Source organism: Idiotropiscis lumnitzeri, chromosome 8 (genome assembly GCF_059441095.1).
Source record: "Idiotropiscis lumnitzeri isolate Australia: NSW breed Sydney's pygmy pipehorse chromosome 8, RoL_Ilum_1.0, whole genome shotgun sequence".
NCBI lineage: Eukaryota > Metazoa > Chordata > Actinopteri > Syngnathiformes > Syngnathidae > Idiotropiscis > Idiotropiscis lumnitzeri.
This window is the reverse complement of record NC_142398.1, coordinates 12098803-12113870: the sequence shown is the minus strand read 5'-3', so window position 1 is coordinate 12113870 and position 15068 is coordinate 12098803. Positions and strand designations below refer to the sequence as shown.

The following is a 15068-nucleotide window of genomic DNA, read 5'->3' as shown; positions in this document are numbered from 1 at the left end:
TACACCTAGCAGCCTCGACGGGACCGCGAGACTGAGAGGCACAAGGGTGTAAGTGTAAGTATTGGGATTGGGCCGATATATATATATTTTTGGTTTTTGCCGGTAACTTCCGCTTGGAGTCTCGATGCGAAGCCACGTGACCCGAGACCGGAAATGAATCGAGCGGCAGACAGTCCATCCTCAGACTCTTGACACAAACTTGGACACATACTGGACGAAGAGTAAACAACTCTCTGTTAGCCTGACGGATTTAAATATATGTACATATATATGCATACATATGGCCATATATATTTATATATGTATATATTTTAAAACATAAACATGTCAGCGAGCGAACAACATGACAACCCAGGTAACGTAACACCGAAACCTATTTCTGTACAGTTCTAACATGTTATTGTGTCATTACACGTTGTGACGTTTTGTGTCTCGTTCAGTCACTAACATCGCCTTGGTCAGCTCTTGTTTGGCTTTTTCTTCTTCTGCATAACGAGTTGTTATGACAAAACTGATTCGACATAATCGAGACGATTCTGTCAATTTCACCATCTCGTAATCCATGTTATTACACTGGATTTACTTATATTTCTTCACCAAATGTGAACGTTGAGACTAAAAAGTTGTTAGGTACTGACGTGATGCTTAAATACATCTTTATAAACATGCCATGTCGCGTTTCTGCCTTATATGAATTCATTGTTTTACCCTTAATATTTATCCAACCTCTCAAACAAACTTTAAGTTAACTGTTTTTCCTAACTGCGTATCTTTAGTTTATATAATGAGGGATTTGCTTTTTTAAATTCATCAGTGAACACAATAATTATTTGGAGATAACACAGTGATGCATGTAACGCTAAAAATATCATTTGAGCTCGCCTTTAAAATAATGTGATCCCTTAAAATACCCCAAAACAATTTTTAAACAGTTGTTATTTAATTATCATTATCATTTCCTTGCATTTTAATAAGTGTTTTTGATGACAAAATATCAAACTATTTGCAACATGTTACTTATCTTAAAAATTATTTGAATTCAGTCTGTGGCCAACTGTAGGTTCAAATGGATTTTTCTTTGTTTTTGTGTTGTTGTGACTTTCGTCTTGTCCCATCATGTGAGTCACTCATGATTTATTTGGTAGACGTCTCAATACAAGAACTTAACAAAGGAAAATAGTACAATGTTTGAATACTATTGTAAATAAACACTAAGGATGGGCGAGTACTGATACCCGTTATCAGGCCAATAACTGGCCTTATTTGAAGGTATCTGTGCTCACGGTCGAGAAAGGCATACATGCCTGACAGATGTCATTGAGATGCAGTTTCTGTAAGTATATAAGTAGAAAAATATAATAGAAATTTTCCATTCATTTCATGCAATTATAAGGAACAATGATGTATTGGGATATAAAGATTTTTTTCTTTAAGGTTTTACATCATTATTTATGGGTCTATGTATCAAAAGTACCATCGGTTCGGTATTGGTGACGACTCAAGAGTTGAGTTCTCGTACCGGTGTCTATCTAGGAGACAAAGTGGTATCAAACATCCCTTATAAGAACAATAGTAATAGTTGTATTCAATTATTGTACTAAAGTGAAGAAGAATTGGCAGATCTTGTCTTAATTCATACATTGCATCATTCTGAAAGTTTTTTTTTTTTAATTCTGTATTTGGTTTGCAATGAAACAACACTTGCAAGCGGGGTTGAATGGGAGCACCGAGTTTGCTGTTTATTTATTAGTTTTTTAGCCTGGAGATTTTTCCACTCACTTTTGTAATAATCATTTGACGATCACACAAAATTCATTAAAAAAAAAAAGTAAAAAAATAGCTTTTCCTTTATTGCAGGTATAATTCAAGCTAGTGTTTATCCCCGACGGCGTTGCTACCAGACAAGATGTTTGGTACTGATATCTGCTCGTAGACCATTTGATTGACAGTCGGGCTGCTCGGTCACCGTTCCCGACCTCTATCCGCAGACGGTCATGAACCCGAAGAGCCAGATATTTCTGCGAATTACACTCCGCTTGAGTGACGGTGTGTGTCAATTCATGGCGTGGGCCCCGGTTTTGTTTTGTCCAATCTCCATCGAGCATGACAATCGGCACGCTCCCCTGATGGGAGATATGCGTCGACTCTGCCTCGTTCCCTTTTGTCTGCATGAAATCTTAAGTGTTTGGATTCTTGTCTGCTCCGCTGGCACGCAAAGGCTGTCACTACCTCACACGGCACCGGTCACTTAGCTTGTTTTGTATTAAATCTCTTTTGTGCTTGCTTTCTTCCTTTTTATCATGTCGTGTCATAGTCTGCATAAAAGGAACTTGCAAGAAATGATGACGCAAGCTAAGACGACTCAGGAATTTTACACCTCTCGAGGTTGCAACAAAGCAAGTGATGCTGTTTCGTGAAAGCTTAATCGACAATTTCGGGACGGGATGTTTATTTTATGAAGTGATTTTTTTACCTCTTCTGTGTTGAAAACAACCGAAATTGCATTTCTTTCGTACCTCGATTTTTAAGCGAACCAAGTTACGAGATTTTCATGGTACTATCTGTTGCGCTTCAGAACAAACTGAACAAGATTCAAGATGTTTATACAAAGTTAAAACACAACAGTAAAACTGGGCGATGAAATTCTTACTTTTCGAGTAACCTTTCACTTATACAAAGAATATAAAAAGATTCCTAAAAAGGGCACTATTCAAGTTTGTCAAAAGTACGAGTCTAGTTCACGCAAAAAATACAGACCATATTTCACTTGAGATTATTCAAGTATCGCAAGTTGCAGAGATATTGCACACTGTGGTTAACAGATTTTGATGTCATTAGTTCAGGAGTCTGATGATGTGATAGGCAGATTATAAATTGTTCTTCAAGAATGAAGCCAAGCTGTTTGTTGCCACTTCCAGTTAAAATGTGTGAGAGGGACCCATTTTCCCGTGAAATAATTCTAATGTTCATTCCTAATAACTGATCAGCCATGATTTAGTTCTTTTGTCCTCTTACTTTCTTTCTGTTTTTGCCCAGCGTATGACAGGAAAGTTATTTACGCTTAGTGGTGATTCACACTAAATGGCACACTTCTCATTTCCATCCAGGAAGTTGAATCAGCTGTTTGTGTGTCTTGATGACAAACCTTTCATGTTTTGTGTGTTCTGCAGTTGGGTGTTGTTAGCTCGGAATTTTTTTTATTTTATTTTATTTTTTTTTGCCAGATGGTGCTGGATGGCGGTGCTGCTTTACTAGGCCTCATGATCTAAACCATGTGACAAGGATATAACATGACTGGCCTCCTTTGTGAGCAGGAATTGAAACAAAATGTCAGCAAGTTCTAAAGGCTAACTAAACACATCTCTTAAAATCTATTACGGGAGCTTTAAGTTAGGTCGATAACTTTAAATGAAACATACAATTACTAGTTAGGCTAAATGTGCAGCAGGTCGTTCGTGGTCACTCTTACCATGGCGTGAAATGAGGCAATTTTGGTGGAGAGATGTCAGGACATTGTTTTAAGCACAGACAGTAGGTGATGGCACCAAACCTCTCGATTTCTAGTTTGACATTGATAACTTCTTTCACAACTCTTTCAAATCAGCGGCCTTCTCTTCCATAATTTGAACACTGCTTTGCTCAATCGGTCAAATAAATAGCCCTTCTTTTTGAGATGCAAAGGAACTTCTGACTGGACCTGAAGAGACCGCTCCGCTTTGGTTGTTTGGTTTCTCCAAAGTGTAATGTGGAGGTCATTGCACCACTCAGGACACTGCACCACGCACACAACATTGCTGAGTTTGCGTCTCCAGTTTTTGTCTCATGGTGTTGTTGAGTTTGGAAAGCATCAATATTTTATCTTTGAAAAAAATCCTTTTCAGTTTCTCTAACAGACCAGCCACATAAGGAACCAGCTCCTTGCTTTTATGTTGTTGACTTTTTTTAATATCCTACTTTGATTAAATATGTCTGCAAACATGCACTCCTGAGCTGCTATGTCAACCTAGTTTTCATCTGGGTCTGTTTTACGATTGTGATTCCCCCCCTCCTCCTTAAAGTGGAAGTCAACACCTCAAAAAAATCTTAATAAGATTATGTTCTATGGAAACACAGCGTCCTCATTAATCTTGTGTTTGTGTGTTTGTGTTTCCCCTCACATTCCAAACATATGCATGGAAGGTACTAGCTTGATTGAAGACTCTTAATTGTTCTTAGGTAAGATTGTGAGCGTAGATGTTTGCTTGTCTTGTCTTGGTGTGCCCTGCGATTGGTTGGCAAGCAGTCCAGGGTGTACCCCTCCTTCGGCCTGATGACAGCTGCGATAGGTTACAGCACGCCCGCGTCCCTCATGATGAGAAGCATCTTGGATTGATGTATGAAAACATAAAAACTACTGACCAACAGATATGAAATATGTTTTATTTGCAGCCTTTTCCATATGAAAATGGCTTTCAACTACTACATTGCTACATTGATTTGAATTTGAATAATTGTTCAGCCCTAGCGCAAATGTTTCCAAATCAGTTCATCTTATCAGTTCTGCTCATGTAGGTTCTTATTCCATTTAGTTCACCTTGGTCCAGAAATATTGCATCCACATCCACTGATTCCAGTGACTAACTTACTTACTGGATGTTTGCACACTCATTAAATTTTTTTTTCCCCCCAGATCACGAGAGCCACCCCGTCTCAGGGAACTGCTACAGCTCCACGGATGACAGCGGGGAACACGAGCCTCCCAACAGCAACCTAAGCAACAACCACAGCAGCCACCATTTTCCCACCTCCATGGCGGACCACTGGGTGAGCGCAGACCAAAGCGAGGACGCCATCCGCAGGAAGCTGAAGTACTTCTTCATGAGCCCTTGTGACAAATACCACGCTAAAGGCCGTAAACCTTACAAGCTGATCCTGCAGCTGCTCAAGATCATCATTGTCACCGCTCAGGTATAAAACCATTCATTTTCATGTGTTTTCCCGTCATCTTTGACCACACCCTTTATTGCTCCAGTTGGTGCTGTTTGGTCTCAGCAACCAAGTGGTGGTGACCTTCAAGGAGGAGAACACCATGACGTTCAAGTACCTCTTCCTCAAAGACTTTGACGAGTCGTCAGACAGCTCTTTTGCTGTGTACACGCAACAGGACGTCTACGAGCATGTCTTCTACGCTGTGGACCAGGTACGTCCTGTAACTTGATGTACTAGAAGGGGAACTGAATCTCAGAAGATTAGTCCTACAATTGGTAGTTTCACTTTTTTCCTCGAGAGAGAGAAAAATCTGATCCAAGGTGATACTGTCACCATTATTGACTGCATAGGCAAGGTTTTAGGTGTCGTCTGTTACATTTCAACTGTCAAACTGTTAAAAAAAAAGTCAAATTGTTAATATCAAAAATAAAACTCAGTCTGATCAAACGTAACATTTCGCTTTGTATTTTGTTGCAGTATCTGGCCCTGCCCGAGACCACCGTGGGCCGCTACGCGTACGTCTACGGCGTCGGTGTGAACGGCAGCGCGCTGTCCCTCTGCCAGCAGTACTACAAGAGGGGCCGCATCGACCCGGCCAATGACACCTTCAGCATTGACCCGCACATCATCACAGGTGCAGTAACACCGCCCTTCCCTCTCCTCGCTCACTCCTCTCACATGGAAGAACATTCATTTAACCTCCATGTTGACTCAACTTAACCTTTCTGCTTCATCCAGACTGCGTCGGAGTGAACCCTCTGTCGGTGCCGCCCGCGCCGCTCACCAACTCCTACAAGAATTTTACACTCAAGCTCCACAAGTAAGGCTTCATTTTTCGCATGGCTTTGACGCTTCCGTCGGTCTCTTCCGTCACGGCAAAGATTTTATCTAGCGTTGTTGACACGTTTATTATCAGCATACATGCTCCAGGCCGTGTGGATTGCGTCTTTCTGGGTCATTTCTTTTTTTTTTTTTTTTCAACTTGTGTCCTTGTTTTCTCCCTGCAAGGTTTATTAACGTCACCATCGAGTTTCAGCTGAAGGCCATCAATTTGCAGACCATCATCAACAATGAGATCCCTGACTGCTACACTTTTTACATAAAGGTGAGCAAATCACTTGTTCCGCGCAGCGGTTCAAAGTAGGACCTGCTTGTTGAAGAAACTTGCGCTGCCGTCTTGAAAGCAGGAGTGGGGTAACTATTTTCTGACAATTTATGGCCCAGGAGGTCCGTACTAAATTTAAAAAAGAAAATGTGATGCATCAAACAAACCATTGTTTTTTATTATAGAATAAAAGCATTTGTGTCAAAACACTTCCTCTGAGATTAGTTTGTGAACCACAGGCATGAGGTTCCCCATAGAGTCCACATGTCCCTCATCTCCGCCAGCCAGACACCAACTAGAGTAGATCATATAAAGAAAAAAAAGTCTTAAGCATAAAATGACATACATTTAATGTCTCTTCAGTTTATTGTCTGTTTTGATGTGTCAAGTAGATCGTGCTGGACAACAAAGCTCACAGCGGAAAAGTGAAAATACGACTGGAGAATCAAGCGTCTATAAAGGAGTGCAAAGATCCCAGCGTGTCTGGACAGGGTGAGCATGATCAACATGCATGCAGCAAAAGAGTGATCCCAAACCACTTTCACTCACAGGACACATTATTAGTAGTAGTAGGATTTAAGTGATTTTTTGATATAACAGTTTCATTGGTTGATTGACTGGTTCATTGAGCTGTATAGTAAGTCTTTGACACGTAAACATTTTGAGAGTTGAAGTTGTTGAAGAATTGAACCACTTGTTTTTGAACAATGCATGACAAAGTATAAACATTCTCGTTGTCTACAACTATGCATTCTCTTTGCAAAGTTTTCTTTGAGAGTGGCACTCTCAAGCAGGCAACAAAGTACAATAATTCACAGATAATCCCCCCCCACCCCCCCCATTTTATTTATTTGTTTTAAATTTGATTCCCCAGCTGAGAATTACACCCGCGTGGCATTCGATGTCACTGTGGCTCTTGTTTGCACGCTGTCATTGGTGCTGTGTGGGCGCTCTATACTGCGAGGCATCATACTGCAACAGGTCAGCACTGCCTGAAAAAAAAAGCTTTAAACCCCCCCCGAAGACGTCTTACACTTGGCTAACTATTTGTTTGTGTGTGTGTCAGGAATTTGTGTGTTTCTTTAAGGAGAACCTGAATCGCAAAGTGTGCTGGGCCGACCGTATGGAGTTCATCAATGGTTGGTACATCCTCCTCATTGTCAGCGACATCCTCACCATCACTGGAAGTGTCATCAAGATTGGCATTGAGTACAAGGTCAATGAAAATGTCAAATGTTATGTTTGACGTCATGGAGTTAAATAATCTTTTCCCCTCTCTCTTGACAGAATATGTCTTCCTATGATCTATGCGGCATCCTCTTGGGGACATCCACCCTCCTGGTGTGGGTGGGAGTCATCCGCTACCTCACCTTCTTCCAGAAGTACAATGTAAGTTGTACATGTCGTAGTCAGCTTTGTTGTCTTTGCACCCAGTCAAGAATATGAGATATTCATTTTGATCATGTAATTGTTAAGATTCTGATCGTGACTCTTCGAGCAGCCTTCCCCAACGTGATCCGCTTCTGCTGCTGCGTGGCCGTCATATATTTAGGCTACTGCTTCTGCGGCTGGATTGTGCTGGGACCGTACCACGTGAAGGTACCACACTTATAAGTCAACCTTGCTTTTTATATACTCTGGAACCTCAATTTAACCGACTATCTGGGGAAGGGCTTGTCCATTAAACTTGTATAACACTGAGCGCGGAAGGTTAAAATGTTGCAAACAGTTCCATTTACCAGACATTCCCCAAAATTTTAATGATCGCAAATAGTTTTTCTTGTCGCCACCAAACTTTGAACATTTTCAAAATTGTTGACAAACGTCTTTGCGACTTTTAACGAACCCCGCTGAAAAAAAATGTGCTCGTTGCGCACACACTTGCAATTCTTCGTTGCTCAGTGAGATTCGGCCTTTATAGATGATTTGAGTAAATCTAAGAGTGTTTAGGTGACATTGTACACTTGGGCCTACTACACTATTGTATTTTAATGTTGGTCGTTATGGTGTTACTTAGAGAGCCAAGTATTTTTTTTAGGGGTAAAAAGTTTGACAATCACCGGTTTAGGCGATTTACTATGTTAAGGTAATGTTTCCAAATGTCTTGTGCCGCAGTTCCGCTCGCTGTCCATGGTGTCGGAATGCCTCTTCTCCCTCATCAATGGCGACGACATGTTCGTGACCTTCTCAGGAATGCAGGAGAGCAGCACGCTGGTGTGGCTCTTCAGCCAAGTGTACCTGTACACCTTCATTTCGCTCTTCATCTACATGGTGCTGTCGCTCTTCATCGCGCTCATTACCGGAGCCTACGAGGCCATCAAGGTAGGCCAGCAAACTCAGCCTCCGTCTTTTTTTTTTTTTTTTTGTCATAAAGGTATATATAGATTTTGTAGCCTCCATTCTGTTAACGACTTTTTGATGACAAAGTATGTTAATTTAGGTTTAAGATTGACAGTGTAACGTCTGTATCAATTTTGTTGTGAATCCCAATTTTAGAAAAAAGATGTACTCAATTTCCCCATTAAGTTTGACCATCACAATAGATTAAAAATATATTCTTTTAAATCTCTAATCTTAAATCTAGTATCATTGTTGAGTAAAATTTAAGGCCAGAATTTGTCAAACCAAGCTCTAATTTGTATTGAGTACTTGAGAAGGTAAAATGTATAATAACATTAAGGTCGTATGGAGAATATACTTTGTTTTTACTTATTCCCACCAGACATGTTATTGCAAGTTATTTACTACAAAAAGTTTCCATTCTTACAAAATGAGCTAAGTTTGAAAGCATGGGGGAAAAAAAACACTTTTTTGGGGCGGTGGGGTGCATAATTATCAAATTATTATCAGTATTATTACATTCACATTCTGTATTCAGGTGCATCTAAATCAATTAGAATATCATTGAAAACTGAATTTTTTTCTGTAGTTCAACCACAACTGTAATGTTGCAATTCTTCTATCAAGCAAAATCTACAAAGGAAACCAAATGGAAATGTCACTGTTTTGTATGTTGTTGTCGTACAGCATCAAACCCAGGAGCCCATCCACATAACAGACCTGCACGCCTTCATAGCCGAGTGCACCGACGCGCCAAACTCCGGCAAGTTCAGGGGCCTGGAGACATCACCGTGCTCCTTTTTCTGCTGTTGTGACAGGTAATGCAACACTTTTTCTGTCTTTTTTTTTTTTTGCGGTTAAGAATTTGTTGAATTGTGAACAAATCGGACATGGAGCCGTGTTCTGTAATTGGCTTGCAAGGGTCCACTGTATCATTTTATTGTTGATTCTAAAACATCTTTGTGTTAATGCAAACCATGTTCTTGTATTTCCGTCAGAATGACAACATATGAAGACGTCCTGCTGGTGAACTGAGGGTGAACTCGGTTCAATTTACAGGACAGCCCTGGAACAAGCCTTTTTTTTTTCAGTATGTGACTGAAGGAGGAGGAGTCAATCATTTGGACCAGCATTTCCAATGAGGAATTCACATCATGAATTCATCAGAAACAGGCGGCTTTTGTGGATGACGAAAGCACACGTATTTATTTCATGGCCCAATGTCAGGCCAGCTCAGTGTTTTTAATTTCATTTTTTTTTTTATATCTACAAGACGTGATTTTTCAACCTGCTAGTTTATTAGCAGATTTCAACTATCAAGCCTGTCAATGCACACAAAACTCTCAGGCGGATCCAGTTTGACTGGAGCCTCGGAGGGGATGCCTCTTTACACGGTATGCCCGTTAAGTGTTCTTACGTTTAGGGAAAGCTGAACCCTCGCTTGAGACATTTTCCCTACGTTTTGGTTTTAATTATATTTGGATTAAGGAAGATGGATTACCTCACTGGACCGTAACTCTCTAATTGAAGCATTTAATCATTGAAACACTTAAAATGGAGACATAAACAATAGTGCAGTGTAGAGTAAGGCTTATGAACTGGACTCATACTGTAGTGCATTTATTATTTTGTATGCATTTAAAAAAAAAATTGCAACTCATTCGTTGCAACTCCCTAGCTCCGCCCCCTAACATTTCTCACTTTAAACAGACGGGCAAATTCAAACCTAAACAAAATTGCACTAAAAATATCCAGCTCCAAAATTCAAAATTTCATGTGAAAAGGATCCTGATAACTTCTTTTTTTAGTCTATACTGGTGCATTTAAATACATTAGAGCGTTAGAATGTGGTGGAAAATATCATTTATTTCAGTAGTTCAATTAAAAAAAGGGGATCTCATATGATGGATTAACTACTCACTGAGTGAAATATCCTATGATTTCGTTTTTTTTTCAATAACTTTCATGGTTATAGCCTACAGTTTACAAAAAAACGCATTCAAAGTCTCCAAAAATTTGATTTTTGATGTAAAAATAATTTGAATATTTCTCGTATTAATATGTAAAATTTTATAGTTATTTTTTTAATTCTACTTATGAAATAAATGTATAGAGATACACCTGAATTATGAACATTTTAAAGCTACAAATCAGATGCAAATACTTTTTTTTTTTTTTTAACTTTCTAGTTGAGAATCTCAGGTTGCACTTACAATATGCTGCACCAGCATAATTTTTTTTGTTATGTTTGCTGTGATAGATTTTGGATTATCCACTTATAGACTGATGAGGCACTTACTATTCGGTCAATATTATGAAACAAAGCTTTTTATTTTGACGCAACATTTCTTCAGTTAACAATTTTGGAGCTCTTAGAAGCACAAACTTGAAACAGTCAAACAGGCCAATTTATGTAGAGCAATTTACTGTACACCATGTGGTCCTCCTGTGTTTGTTATTATTGTTCTTTTTAGTCTGCCCCTGTTGTCATTACGGCTGTTTTATATTCTTTTGTATTTCCTGAAACGCACAATTGTCTCAGTGGTCTCCTGTTCGGATGACCTCCATTTATTTTTATTCAACAACAATGACTTGCTTAAATGGAACGTTGAGAAACCTGTGTGAAATTTAGCCTTAAATGATGTATTTTACATGTCTATATAATATACAATTATATTATCTGTAGACAATATTATCCACATGTCCTTCCCACAGTGTCATTTCTTTTTAAAATACAGTACAAATATTCAACACTTGATCGCTGCTTGGCAAAACTAGTAGAAACATGACGTCTTGTACACATGTTGCTGATTAAAGTGTCCTGGATCATCTTTGATCATCGTATCATGTTCATCATTAGTGTTTCAAAATTGTGAGAAATGTTACCACAATAGTCCATGGGAAATGAGTATGAAATAGATCACTGCATGCAAGATAAAATATTTGTTGATTTTGAAGATTCTTGCTCACAACTAATGAAACCCCCTAATTTAGCATCTCAATTAGAATTTTAAATCACACCCAATCCATCTCACCCCGCCTCTCCACTAAAGTTGTCCCTTTTTACAGTACCTCTGAATTTTCAAAGGAGGGCGCCAGTGAGTCATTTTGGAACAGTCAAAGGTTTACAAATGACTGGTGTAAATCAACACGCTATGGCGCAGTCCTCTCCTCTGTGATGGTTTTCAGGATGCTGTTCAGTGGAGTGAAATGTAATTCTGCCGTCAAAAGTGATGACGTCAGTTCCTGCTTATTGCTAATGTGGCGCATGCTTGTCTTCCCACCACTTAAACTCGTCATGCATTATGTACCGTTCTGAAGATACACTCCCGCTTCCTGCCTGGTCTGCAAGTCATAATTTGTGCTATATCGAAGGAGTGGAGCATGGCTTTCATTGTCTATGATGCACAATGGAAGGTCGATGGATGTTTGTTGATGGTGCTTTGAACTCAGCATGCCTCACTCCATTTGCCCAGTAGTTGGATTGTTTGCACATACCCCTTGTCTCCGTTGTGTCATCCATAGTGAGTCAACATGCCTAAATATTGGAGGCAGGCTGTGTATTTTATAGCTGGGCCTTCAGTCGGGACCGCAAATTACTCAACGTGTATTAAAAAGAACCACATATCTTTACCTTAGGTGAGTCAGTTTAGCTTAATGCTGAAAAACAATGCAAAACGCCATAGACGAGCTTACAAATAGCATAGGTGTTAATACGATTATTTGAACTCAAACGGTGACACAGCACGTGGCTAGACCATGTAACAATCCTCACAGGCATTTATTCTTTATCTTCTCCCCGGTGGCCAAGGCGTGTATACCAGAAGGAGTGACCCAATGTCCATTGTGTTGAAGCAAAAAAAAAAATAATTGAATTCTTTATTTTTTATTGTCATTACTCTATTGTATTTTATTGTATAAGTTTTATAAAGTATAATATTATAGACAGCTATTTTTCTAATGAAAAAAATCAACTACACATATTTATGAGGGTAGGTGGCTTTGTCAGATCCGATAATTTTAGTGGGGAAAGATTATTTGCAATACAACTGTTTTGAGAGGCAAATTTTTAATTCTTTTTTTAAAAATTAGAAACATTCCGTTGATTGAATACTTTCAATTACATTGGGGCAGCACTACTGGTTCTGAAGGCCCAGGGGCAGATTATATTAACATGGCAGCACATAGCGTTAGAAATCTGATTGGACACACACACACGCATGTAAACACACGCACACAAAATCTAATGCACACATGCATGAACTGGAAGTAGTTCATCCAAGAGAAACGCCACGAAAGGGAAGCGAACTAATGGTGTTGAATAAATTAATCAATTTTCATGGATTAAATATTGCAATATAGGTTGTATTGTGCGTCGATGATTCTGATGAAGTTAAGGCCAGCAGAGATGACCTGGCTGTCCCTGATCGTCCACCACTGCAACATACGTTGGTTGAGGAAGCAGCTATTTACAGTCATTTAGGTCATCGGTTCCTCCTAATTCTCTGGGATTCTTATAGCCGGGACACACCCTGCTGTAATGTCGCCACAAATGGACATCCGCAGTTAAGTCGACCAGTTTTTATGCAGGACATTTGGGTTTATTTGTGCATTTATAACTGAGTACCGGACATGACACTGGGAAAAATTGAGTTGCAGCCACGCAAGTCTGTATTTTATTTCATTTTTTTAATACCATCAATAAAATGGCACATAGAGTACCATTTTTCATATTGAAGACACATTGCAAATAATTTTGTTGTTTTGGACGAGGGTGCAATACAATACTACAACGTGAGTAAGGCCTGACATGTTTTTTTTTTTGTTTTTTTGCAGATTTGGAATGACATGCAGGAAAAACATTGAATCTCAGTAATGTTAACATTTTGAGTGAGTTGGTTTTTGTGGGTAAAAAATTCACCAAATGAGTTCTTGCTCTCTTTGTAGTTCAGCAGTTTTGTGCCATCCTTTAGTGGTAAATTTGATGTGCAAGCCCGATGCACCAGCGGAAAATAATCATTGTATAAGTTTTTTTTTTTTTTTTTTTTAGGCTTCAAAGTTCAAACCCTTTATTGTTGAAGGTTGGATCTATTATGTGCATTGATAAATGTAAACTGAAAACTTACATAACCTGTCTTTTCAGTGGCAAATTGCGTCCGTGTCCAAATACTTCTGGGCCAATTTGTAGTTGTGTAGTAAAAACATTGTGCACAAGGACAAATTGGAACATTTCAACAATAAATCTTGAGTTGACTTCAATGCAAGTTTATGAGATTTCCCCTCGTTTTGGCACACTGTCCACTGTGAAGAAGCTGATGAAACAACTGCCAAACTCTGCACACACTCTTCCAAATGGCTGCATTCTTTCAGCCCAGCGGCCTCAAAGAGATCTTCCAATATAACTTAAGTCTTATCCCATTCCATTCTTTCCTCCCAGTGTGTTTTTGCGCAGCTCTTTGTGCGTGGCCATTCATTGATGTCTATTGTGCGGACGGCAGCTGCAGCTCGACAGTAGAAACACATTCACACAACAAGGCATTCACCCAGTAGCAGCAATGGTCAGCCTTGTACCATAGGGAAGTGGACGCTTATGAAAAGAAACTACTTTTGTTGTACTATTTTTAGAGATGACTTTTAAACACGAATAATGGTCAAACAGCTGGAGACTAATATCATATGCTCAATCAAATTTAATATAGAATAAAAAATATAAAATGTAATCCATCCAAATATGATAATGAATTCATAACATTTAAAAAGGTATTTTTCTTTTAAATAATTAATAAATTAATTGATTAAAAAATAAAAGTTACCAACATTATTTATGACTGAAGAATTGGTATTGTTTTCTGGCCACAGGCTGAGGAAGGGGAAGAGGGAAATTAGTCATTGATTATTTTTTATTTTGTTTTTTATTATTTTTCTAAACATTTACATTTTAATAACATTTAAAATATATCTATATTTAATATAATTAATATGCAAGAAATATTACAGATTTGTTATACTTTGTACGGGAAGGAAAAGAACATTACGGTAATGAAGGAAAAAGCGATCCAAATTTGCTAACCAATTTTTAACAAATCCAAGCCTTTTTAATTTTAATAAATTAAATTTGTTTTCCACATCATGGGCTAAGGAAGTGGAAAGGAAAATGCCTAAAATTTTGGTATAGAAAAAAATATATATTTTTCAAACATTTATAATTTTAAATGAAGTTTAAAAGGGATTCTAAATCGGTTTATTAAATGTAGTCCGATAAAAATGGTGAAAAATGTTTCTTGATAGAAATAATGAATTGCACATTTGTATTTTTTTCCTCAAAAATATTTTTATTGCTATGCATTTATTTTTAAAAAACTATAATAAATAAACTATAATATATATGTTTTGTTATGTTTATTTTGTTTTTTTAGTTATAAATTGTGTGTTTTTACATTTGATAATTCAAAGATAATAATAGTATCACATTTCCCTTTGAAAGTGGAAACAATCGGGTTAATTGTTTCGTTTATGCACTTTGAATTGCCGTCCAATTAGTCATTTTACCAGCTGGTGAAGCCCAATGAGATCTCGCGATAACTACAACCTGACGTCATGGCTTCTTTACATAAACACTAATTCCATTCGCTGATTCGCCCATGGGGGGGATTTT

General features: G+C 38.4%; 1 protein-coding gene across 2 annotated transcripts; it reads left to right on the top strand.

The window, feature by feature from the left end:
- LOC148332195 (mucolipin-1-like) lies at positions 1-11249 on the top strand. Of its 2 annotated transcripts, none has more exons than XM_088303446.1 (14): positions 1-54; positions 4670-4947; positions 5012-5179; positions 5446-5602; positions 5707-5788; positions 5977-6073; positions 6466-6565; positions 6948-7054; positions 7140-7289; positions 7361-7462; positions 7550-7672; positions 8189-8395; positions 9101-9231; positions 9412-11249. In XM_088303446.1, the coding sequence occupies exons 2-14, from the start codon at positions 4789-4791 to the stop codon at positions 9446-9448; spliced, it is 1620 nt and encodes a 539-aa protein (XP_088159572.1). In that variant the 5' UTR covers positions 1-54; positions 4670-4788; the 3' UTR covers positions 9449-11249. The 2 variants fall into 2 exon arrangements, with proteins under 2 accessions (XP_088159572.1, XP_088159571.1); XM_088303445.1 differs by having other exon boundaries at positions 1-355.
- Positions 11250-15068: the final 3819 nt, after the last annotated feature.